Source organism: Micropterus salmoides, unplaced genomic scaffold (genome assembly GCF_014851395.1).
Source record: "Micropterus salmoides isolate LMB-PRFRI ecotype aquatic unplaced genomic scaffold, ASM1485139v1 Ms_hic_scaffold_19, whole genome shotgun sequence".
In the NCBI taxonomy this organism is placed as follows: Eukaryota; Metazoa; Chordata; class Actinopteri; order Centrarchiformes; family Centrarchidae; genus Micropterus; species Micropterus salmoides.
In genome coordinates, this window is record NW_024041039.1 from 19,287,756 (window position 1) to 19,298,565 (window position 10,810).

Consider the following 10,810-nt stretch of genomic DNA (forward strand, 5'->3'; position numbering starts at 1 on the left):
AACCGGAGTGTCTCGGCTGTTCTCTAATTGGTCCGTTGAACATCACTTCCTGAAGCAGAGTCCCGTATGTTTTAAAATCGAGAGCCTTCGGAGCTGAATGGTCCTCCAAGGGCTTCATCAAACCATTAAAGGTGAATTACATGGCTGACAGCAAGCTATCATGTTTCCATGCATGCTTGAATGCGTAGCTAAACGTTTTAATTATCCAGGTTTCAAATCGTTTTAAGATAAATACATTGTTAGCATAGCTTGTAGTAAGTTAGCTGTAATTTAACGTAGTCCGTGCATGCATGATGATGTATCTAACATACGCAACACAGCACCCAAGTAATGTTGCTGTCTCATTTCTCCTTTTCTAGGTCCGCCATGTCCAACGAAGACGTAATTTCAGTGGATTATGAAATTTTTGGCAGAGTGCAAGGTGTATTTTTTCGGAAGTACACTCAAGTGAGTTTGACAATGGTATAATTTGCCTACGCATGAGCAGCGTGGCCAGTTTAAAAGTCGTTTTAGTTTCACAAGAAGATGTAATCTCAAGGTTCACTCACTAATTTTTTCTGGAGCTTTCAACCGCATCTCATGTTCTTGCGGATGGAATTCATACTCCTCATTGAATTTAATGATCATTCATGGATGATCATTAAAAAGACTGCGAAATGTAACTTAGTTAAAAGCTCATGAGAAGTTAGTAAGTGGACCTTGAATCAGATGCCTAAGAGATCATGATCATGTTATATGATCACATAGACAGATAAAATTATGCCAAGACAGCCTAATATTGCACAGACTACAATGAATAACTAATAAAGGTCTGTGACTGTCGTACATTTATTAATCTCTGGAATTGTGGGGGGAAACTGTAAAATTTCCCAATACAACTATCTCTGAACTATCTCTTTAACCAAATCACACACATTTAGGCTATTCTATATGCCCTTTTAATAATAATTGTGACAACAAATGTAAAAAATTTTTTTTTACTGAGCTTCCCATGAAACTGTTTGGAACCCCTCTGGGGTGGCCCTCCTCCCACTTTGAAAACCTCAGCTAGGCTATAATAGACTATATAATGCTTAGATATCTAACTTAACAGTGTTCAGTGACTATCCTGAAAATGTATCTAACTGATATTCCCTTCCCAGTATCCCATCACAGCCATATTCTCATTCGGTGGCCTGCCTCTGCTATCTTCTAAGCTGCAGTGTTTCATTTTCCAGGCACAAGGGAAAAAGCTTGGCCTAGTTGGATGGGTCCAAAACACAGGCGCAGGAACTGTTCAGGGGCAGCTACAAGGCCCTCGCAGCAAGGTGAATGAAATGCAAGAATGGCTGAAATCCACCGGGAGCCCCAAGTCACACATAACCAAGGCGGAGTTCAAGAACGAGAAAACAATCGATAGCCTAGAACACTCATCTTTTAACGTAGTAAAGTAATAGAACCCATAGATTGTGTCTGTAATAATAACTTTGAGACGGATTTATTTATTTAGTCTTTTTTAATGGTTGGAATTCAACTCATCATTCATTGGAAAAGTATGTGAATGTTAGGTGTCCTTAACATTGACAATATATGGAAATACATGAATAAATGAAAATTTCCTTTCAGAAGGCTTCACATTGTTTGATTTTTATTGTAGTATTAGCAAAAAGGCTACATCACCTATGATACAGACAACCTGGTTGTCAGAGACCTGGGGCCGGTTTCACAAAGCTATTTTAGACCGGTCTATAGCGCAAGACTAGTCTAAAATTTGCTCATAGGCTAGTCTAATGCAAGTTAGACTGTTTCACAAAAACATAGACTGCCTAAGTTTAGACCAAAAAAATTTGAAACCTCACCCCCTGTCTAAGATTCTATGTTACCATGTTAACCACCCGTAACAATCAGTTATATTACAAACTATCAAAAAAAGGGAAAATGTCTCATAATTTGTGGTTTGCAGCTTATATTATGGAGAGAGCTATGAGAAGAGTTTTTAGGGGCCGCAGTAACCTACTAGAAATATACAACAATGAGGACTTCATTGGTCGGTTTCATTTACAAAAGGAAGCTATCCTGAGTCTGACAGACGAATTAGCTGAAGTACTGTACTCCTACCATTTTAGGATATTTCCTCTTAAATATTTATTTTTTTCATGTACCATGTTCTTGGATCTTTTCTCAGTATATCTTTAATGCACTGCTCAACGGTGGGGTTAATGCTCTTTACTGTTGTTGCAATTTTCTTCAAAATCAAGCATTTCTTTTTGTTACTACACTCTTGGCTAAACTTTCCAAGAAAAATGTCCTTATAATTATTAAACTGCTTCACCAAACAAAAGTGGTTGGTCAACTGCCATTTTAATGGTTTATTTTTAAATTTTCAATTAAAATTGTGAAAAAGTGTCTTATTTTTCCCAGAATTCATTGCAGTGTAGTCCTAAGATAGTCAGGGTCTTCAGAGCTTTGTGCAATGGTCTGATTTAGATGTCTATCTGAAGACTGACTATTTTACTATATCTAAGTCATAGTCAAAGTCTGTCTTTGTGAAACCGGCCCCTGGACTAGAACATTGAGAGGACCTTGGTTGAGTGGTTATCAGAGGTGACCACATTATTTAACAGAGACGGTTAACAGGCTGAAAATGCGTTTGAAGAAGACATTTGTAAACAAACATCCTGCTGAGAAACCAGGCAATGGTATGACCTTGAAATCAGTCACTGCTCTCTTCATGTGCCTCCGCTAAGAGTAACTGAAGGATTCCGAGGGGTGCCTGATGAATGACACTCAGCAGAGTGCTGCTGCCCTCCTTTGGCAAGGAGTGAGCTCTGCCGATGGATGCAGAGGAAGACTGACAAAATAGCCAAATCAATTTATCCTCAATGTGTGTTATTTCATTTCATACTCGTGAAGACGTAAACTACACTTGCCAAGAGGTACAGAGGGATGAAGAGGGAAGAAGAGGTGATATACACAAGGTAAAGACGGGCTTACACATATTAATGGGCAAACAGAACTTAGAAAATGTAATGGGATTGGATATTTTTTGTGCGTTTCACTTGATGCGACGCTGCATAGCGCTGATTTAACGTGATGCATGCTGCTGGTTAGAAATTGTGTCCGACTTTCACCGGCGCTGCAAAACGTCACCATAAAGTAATCTAAAAATGTTACAATTCAGAAGTGACTTAACAAAATACACATTACGATATACAAACATATAATACGTAGACAAAATACAATAGAGTTTTGACTGGGGAAGCTTGGCCCTATAGGTTTTTATATAGAGAAAGAGGACCAGATGTTCACAGTTTTAACCGCCTTTTTGTTGTTGGAGCCGGAAGTCAGATTAATATAATGTACAACTTCATGGAGTAAAAGTACAAAATTTGTGCTGAATTCACATTTATGAATGAGGAATTTTGAATTAATAAGCTCACATAGCTAGAGTGTGTCCGACTCATAGACTGTATAAAGGTCCGAATTGACGGCGCAATTGCTATTCCCCGCCCCTGCAGTCGCCTGCAGCTCCCGTGATCAAGTCATCTTGAACGCACCTACTGACTGGCCTATGTAGGAAAGACAGAGCAGTGCAGACAAAATATAAGATGGAATCTGAATAAATAACAATGAAGAACATTTCCTAGGCTCTACGAATTAGCATTAGGTGAGAATGCACTTGTATAAATTTACCAAATTTAACTTAAAAACACGAGGACAATGCAATGACAGTTAATAAAATACAAAACTGCACCAGAGGCTTCTAACACATGAGATAACACACTCCGTACAATAGGTGTCGGTATGCACATTAAAAGCTGGTTGCCAACGATAAAGAAGAAGACGACGGTTGAAGCTGGCCTACACAGCACAAGATGGCGCTGTTAGCTTTGGCTGTTAACTGCTACGGTCATCTCTTGTTGCTTCACGTTGACTGTAAACTGCTGCTCCGCTTGATTTGAGCAAGTTTTTCGATGGTTCACATTAATTTTGTAATTTAAATAACTGTGTAACCCGGCTTTTTTATGTGTCGCGGTCAAAAGGCCTGTTGAACTAATGGAACTAACGTTATCTTTGGACGTTAGCCAGCAACGGCTAACGTTAGTTTTAAGCCAGTTTACTATATTATTAACTTAACTTGCTGTGTAGTCGATCAGGATAGATAAGACACTAAACAAGAATAAGAGCTTACTTTAATGAACACTATGATTAAGTGTTTGCCTAAAGAGGTTCAGGGGAAACTTCGCTCCGGTGTCGCTATCCCCTCACTTCAGCAGTGCGTAGAGGAGCTTATTCTAAACAGCATCGATGCCGAGGCGACCTGTGTGGGAGTCAGGATGGACATGGAGGCGTTCAAAGTTCAGGTAATCGACAACGGGACTGGGTTGACTGCTGAAGATATGGAGTGCGTGGGAAACAGATACTACACAAGCAAATGCAGCACAGTTGAAGACCTGGACAACCTCAGTTCGTATGGTTTCCGGGGAGAAGCCCTGGCGAGTATAGTTTGTCTAGCCACACTTGTTGAAATCTCATCCCGGACCAGATCATCAGTGAAAACTCACGTCAAAATATTCAATGATGGCAGGGGCATGGATGTGTTTGAAGCAGAGACTACTCGTCCCTCTGCAGGGACAACTGTTGTCATTTGCAACTTCTTCCACAACATGCCAGTCCGGAGGAAGAGGATGGATGCTGTCCTGGAGGCTGAGAGAATCAGACACAGAGTGGAGGCTATTTCTCTGATGCATCCCTCTGTGTCTTTCACCCTGAAGAATGACTGCACAGGAGCCATGACAGTGCAGCTTTCTAAAGCTAGAAACACCTACCACAGGTTTGTTCAGATACACAGCCTCGGGCGAGCGCAGAAACTTGGAGAAATCAGCTACACGCACAGACAGTTTGAAGTGGTCGGTTACATTGGCAGAGAAGGCCACTACAGCAACAGCTTACAGTTCCTGTACGTCAATGATAGACTGCTCCTGAAAACACGCATACACAAGCTGCTGAACTTTCTCCTACGCAGAATCAGCAGTTCAAATAAGAAAAATGACAGTCCAGAGTGGCAGTCAGCCGTCAGGAGTCCAAAGCACAAACGAAGCCAAGAGCTGCACGGAGTATACATCATCAACATCAAATGCTCTTACTCAGAATATGACATATGTCTTGAGCCTGCCAAAACTCTAATAGAGTTCAAAGATTGGGATGGCATTTTGCTCTGTATAGAAGAGGCAGTGAAAGCTTTCCTGAGCAGGGAGAACTTGGTGGCTGTACTTTCTCAAGATGACTTGGACTATGTATCTCCTAGATTGTTTGGCACTCACAATACAGACCAAGAAGGGCACAACGGTGGTACTGATGGCCAAGCACCATGCAGTGCCTCCACACAAGACTGCAGTGTTGGCATGAAACTGGCATCTGCCTCAGTTCATCGTAAGCGCAAAGAGGACTGTGTATGTGAGGACTGTGTATGTGAGGAAAGCGTTTGCCCGGAGTCTGGTCCGATGGAGTGCGAAAAAGGGATCGAACTGAGGCAGGAAAAGATAACCGCAAATGAGTTGGAAAAGATAAAAGGTGAAGGAAGTGTAAGCAAAGACTGTAGAGATGAGTCACTGTGTGATCTGGCTGGACTGGAACCTGTATCTCATAACATTACTGAAGAAGAGGAGCCCACGTTCAGTGAAGCTGATGAAGGCTCTCAAATTTTCTGTATGTCAAGTTCAGTGAGACAACTAGAAAGTGAAAAACTGGAGCTTCCAAAAGAAAGAGAGATACGATTAAACAAAACTTCCTCAACCAGCAATGTAACTTCACTAGATAACATCACTCAACATATTCAGCCTGATTTAAACAGTATTGCAGAGCAAATAATACATGATGGCCAGGGTACAGGGGGACATGGACAGACTTTAGTAAGTAACAGAAAGATTAGTCTGTCCAATCCATACATTCATGAAAGTCTGCATCCACAGAACCGTTCCCAAATCAACAAGTCAGCATTTCAGCATCACGTTTTAGCACAGAAATGTAAAGAGAGATGCTTTGCCAAAAAATGCAAAATCTCACTGGATGCAGATGATGACAGGTCTTGTCAGATGCTATACAAAGACGTTGCTCCTGTTATTCCTTCAAGGATTCCCAGACTTGTAACTTGTCAAAAGTTGTTTTTATGCAAGGAGTTTGGATCTCTTGAGAAGTTTAGAAAAGTATATGGTAAATCTGATGAACCGAAATTACCCTCCCGAGAGACTAAGCAAGACAATGACGCTAGACTTGCTCAGACAGACAGCTTTGTTTTAAATTCCCAGAATTTGTTGTTTTGCCAAAAAGATCGGCAAGATGGTGATTTTACAGAAACACAAAAAGAAGAGACAAGAAGCAGCCTCCGAAGCTCACCAACCCTCTCAGTTTTCACCAAATTAAAACCAGTCTCAGGGCAGAATAGAGGAAAAACATCTTTGGCGGCTAAACTCTGCCATTTAAAACAACACAGGACAGATGATTCAAAACTATTACCCCATCTGCCATGGACTACCTCACAGGACAATACAGCTCTCAGGAATGCTAATGACGGCATCAAAGACAGCAATAACAATGAGAATCATTGTGACACTGCGCTGAATCCAGAGCCAGTCCCAGGTCGCAGTACAAATCCTCAGCAGGTGGACAGGGAAGAGGCTACAACATCAGGTGACTGGCTTCATCACTATGATACATCTGTGGGAAAGACAGTTTACGTCAACAAAGTGACTGGGCTGAGCCGATATGAGGACCCACCTGCTGAAGAAACACAAGTGCGATGTACATCTGACCTTACCAACATGGCCGTTAGCGTCATCTCTGAAGTGGGTGAGTTAGTAGTTTTTCTGTGCTTATCAACGGTTTGTGTGTTGACATGAATAGTAAGTGGAAGTAGTATGCAACATTAACCAAGGACACGTTCGCTGCCACTGTTGTTCCTGTCCCTTAAACTGTAGGGATGGAATACAGATGTTACCCATTTCAGGTGGATCTAGTGTTGCCCTTCCTACCTAAATCCAGGACAGAAAGAGTGATTAGCTCAGGGCTTGATGACAGAGGTACCTCACAGACAGATCCGATTGTAGACTGTAGAGTGCCTAACAAACACACGCACAATAAACCGTATGAAATCTCACTCATTTGTGTTCACATATGATCTTGTCTGTCTTAACAGATGACAACGGTGAGAGCTCCAACTCACTCACCTCATTGTACTCAAAGTGGAATAACCCTGTGTTTGTCCGACCTCCGACGGTAAACAAGCGTTTACTTTGTGAATCTTACTTTGGTTAGAGAACAGCCTTGTAACGTTGCAATGATTTACATTTTTCCTTCTTGTTTTATCAGTTCTCTGCTCTCTACTGTGCTGACAGGTTGGTGTGGACATATCAAGTGGGCATGCTGACGGACTGGCTGTCAAGATCCACAACATCCTGTTTCCATACCGTTTTTCTAAGGCCATGATTCACTCAATGAAGGCAAATTCCTCTTCTTTTGAGTGTTCAGACAAAATGTTCTTTATAATGCTTTTACCATTTTGCCGTCATTGATGTCGTGAAGTAATTGCTATTTATTTACCTTACAGGTTATTCATCAAGTGGACAAGAAGTTTCTTGCATGTCTTATCAATACAAGAGATGAAGAGCCTGCAGCACTCACTGAAACTGAAGGTACAGAAGAGAACTTCACCATTTTTGTAATTGTTTTTTTTATCAACATCTTATGCATTTTTTATTGACACTCCAGGAAACCTCCTGGTGTTGGTGGATCAACACGCTGCACACGAGAGAGTTCGACTTGAAAATCTTGTTGCAGGTAAAAAAAAACAACCACACAATGCACTGTATTAATATTGAGAATGAAATGCTAAATTAATAATGCGGTTGTCGGGACCCTGCTGTGATTCTACAGTCATAAATGTATCTTCTGTCATAGATTCCTATGAGGATGATCCAGATGCACCAGGCGAGAGACGTCTGTGTTCATCAAACATTTTGCCACCTCTTGAGATCAGTGTAACAGAAGAGGAGCTAAGGCTCCTTAGGTGTGTTTTTCTATTCTACAACAATCAAAGAGGAATACCTGTAAACCAGTAGACAGTACATAATGGCAGATACTTCAAAGAATATAAATGTGTTCAAAGTATTTTGAAGACCGTTGATCCAACATGAATTTGACATGTGACATGTCTATTAGAGTTGGTGTTGTTTTGTTGTTGGGGTGAAGATTTATCTCTGTAAGTCGGTGTCTGATTTCTGAGGAGAGAATGTTGCAAATGTAAGTTAAATGGTATACATGTTTTAGGAGGGCTTTATGAGTAGTAGTTGGGCAGTGCTTACAGCAGGACCTGTGCCTTCTGAGCAACGACCTGTATGCGCTGGCGAAGGTGTTTAGGATACACTGTTTTTTTTTTCCTTTTCTTTACTTTGGTTAAATGGCATTGTCATTGATCGATTGCATTTACTTACCCTGCAGTTGGCCTTAAACTAGTTGAACTTTAAGAGCCCACTGTCTGCTCTATACAAAACAGCAAGACACCCAGCAGCAGATTTTGGCAGTGAGGTGAAGGATATAAGCAATAAAGATGACAGAAAGGGTGGGTGCAGTGACGCAGCCTCATTTCACCCCTGTCTTAACCCAGAGCTGTTGCGTAGCACTTTGGCTCACATGCCATCATTCAGTAGCGTCAGCATACTGAGTGTACATTGTAAAATGCCTTAGTTATGTCTCTTAGTTACATACAAAGGTTGTGTTTTGTTCACTGTTTTTCTTGTGATTGGGTCATGGTCAAAAAGTCATATCAGTTTACATGGAAGGAGTCACTTTGTAGGAAAGCTTGGGACAGGGAGGCGGTGGCTCTGTAACTGCCACAGTCTGCCTTGTATCCCCTCTTGGTTATGGCTGGCAAGGATGTCCTGGAGCTCTGATCCTTTTGTGATTCAAATGTTCTAATCTAAAGTCCTTGAGTATATGAGGCCTCATAGATACTGACACACACAGTCACCTTATTAGCTTATTGTCACCTTTCAAATGATGTCTTCTAAACCAGCAGCTAAGCTCTAAATGATTTAAACCAACTTTTACCATTGCTGGTTGCTGTTATTTCAATTAAATTAGATAATACCATTGTTTTTTCTGTATTGCTAATGTATTGCGGACCCTTCCTCTTACAGGTCTTGTCAGCCACGTTTGCGAAATTTGGGCCTGGAAGTGAAGTTCTCGCAGGCAGCGGAGCCACATGTTTTTGTAGGGAAGGTACCACTGTGCTTCATGGAAAAGGAGAATAATGAGCTCAGGCGGGGGAGACCATCCGTTATCAAGCCTATCGTTGAGGTAAGAGTTCTGAAACCTCTGTATTAAAAAGGTCATATTATGCTTTTTGGTCCATTCCCTCTCCTTTATTGAGTTATATACCTTTGTGCATGTAATAGGTTTGCAAAGTGAAAAAGCCCTAAAACGAAGCATTCAACACACAGGGGGTAAAGAGGAGCTGCAGCAATGTGCAGTATGACAAAAATATGGTGTTTTTTGAAATTAAAACCATGTAAACCTGTTCTGGTACAACCCCTAAATAAGATTTTGAACCTGAAAATGAGCATAATATGACCTCTTTAAGACCATCTATTGTATTACTCATTTAGCCAAATGATCGTTTTAATTCTATCCCCTCATGTTTTGCATTTTGCTTTTTCTCTATTATTACACATCAGGAGTATCTCCGAGAGCAGATTGAGGTAAGCTTGGAAGTGTCTTTCTGGCCCCTAAACCTTTTTGTGTGAAGTGTCTTTATTACTTAATAGGTAACTTGTATAGTTTCTTATTGTCTCAGTTACTATGCTCAACTGGTAGAGTGAAAGGAACTCTCCCTCTCACTGTGATGAAGGTGCTAGCCTCCCTAGCATGCCACGGTAAGGTTAAATTACTTCTCTCCATACTTCTTTCTTTTTAGTGCAACGTTGATTCAATAAATGACAGTTATTTACACAGGAATCTTCATAGAAATCACATATATACATTCAACAGGTGCCATCAAATTCAATGACAGTCTGAGTAGAGATGAATGCTACAGCTTGGCGGCATCCTTGGCTTCCTGCCAGCTGCCCTTCCAGTGTGCCCATGGCCGTCCATCCATTGCTCCTTTAGTAGACATCCTCCATTTGGACAAAGACCAGAAGGTAACAGAACGGAGTAGAACATTTGTACTAAATGTAGTATTCAAGGCATTATACAGCACAGGAATCTGGTGGTGACTAAGCATTTTTGTCCCTGCAGGAATTACAGAAACCCAACCTTCAGAAGCTGAGAAGAATGTATAAAGCGTGGGAACTATATGGCAATAGATAGGCGGGTGTGTATTTTATTTTAAATGTGCAGTTTAATGTCAACAAAATGAATTGTAACTTGTAAAAATTCCCTATTAAATGGCTCAAATAGTCACATTCTCCTGAAAGCCCTGTAGCCCACCTTTTGTCCTTACTAAAGCAACTTAAATTTATAAGAAGACATATTGTCAGACATAAATAACATTTAGTTTTGTCAGTACAATAAAAGAGGAAATTCTACAATAAATTACCTATGATGCATCATCAGAAAAATTGGAAAAGGTTCATTGTAGTTGATTGTAGAAATGTGCAATCCCTCAGGTTGTACTTAATATACATATTCAGTGAATCAACTTCTTTGCCTTGAAGAATCGTCTTAAATAGACAACTTGCCACGTGGTCAGTGCACCCGAACTGCACATGTAGTTGATACAGCACTCATGTATTGGTGGAAGCTGTTGAAGATAGCATAACATATAGTTAAATAT

General features: G+C 40.7%; 2 protein-coding genes across 4 annotated transcripts; both read left to right on the top strand.

The window, feature by feature from the left end:
• Positions 1-23: 23 nt before the first annotated feature.
• acyp1 (acylphosphatase 1, erythrocyte (common) type) lies at positions 24-1,614 on the top strand. The gene is made up of 3 exons (XM_038728833.1): positions 24-131; positions 360-447; positions 1,218-1,614. Exons 2-3 carry the CDS (start codon positions 367-369, stop codon positions 1,431-1,433), a joined length of 297 nt encoding a protein of 98 aa, XP_038584761.1. The 5' UTR covers positions 24-131; positions 360-366; the 3' UTR covers positions 1,434-1,614.
• Positions 1,615-3,581: 1,967 nt separating this feature from the next.
• mlh3 (mutL homolog 3 (E. coli)) lies at positions 3,582-10,450 on the top strand. Of its 3 annotated transcripts, XM_038728825.1 has the most exons (12): positions 3,587-6,828; positions 6,957-7,058; positions 7,175-7,254; positions 7,374-7,478; positions 7,586-7,670; positions 7,747-7,815; positions 7,936-8,044; positions 9,174-9,333; positions 9,711-9,734; positions 9,830-9,908; positions 10,024-10,175; positions 10,273-10,450. In XM_038728825.1, the coding sequence occupies exons 1-12, from the start codon at positions 4,176-4,178 to the stop codon at positions 10,342-10,344; spliced, it is 3,690 nt and encodes a 1,229-aa protein (XP_038584753.1). In that variant the 5' UTR covers positions 3,587-4,175; the 3' UTR covers positions 10,345-10,450. The 3 variants fall into 3 exon arrangements, 2 of the variants coding, with proteins under 2 accessions (XP_038584753.1, XP_038584754.1); XR_005445606.1 differs by lacking the exon at positions 10,273-10,450 and having other exon boundaries at positions 3,582-6,828; positions 9,814-9,908; positions 10,024-10,164; XM_038728826.1 differs by lacking the exon at positions 6,957-7,058 and having other exon boundaries at positions 3,589-6,828.
• The last annotated feature ends 360 nt before the right edge of the window (positions 10,451-10,810 follow it).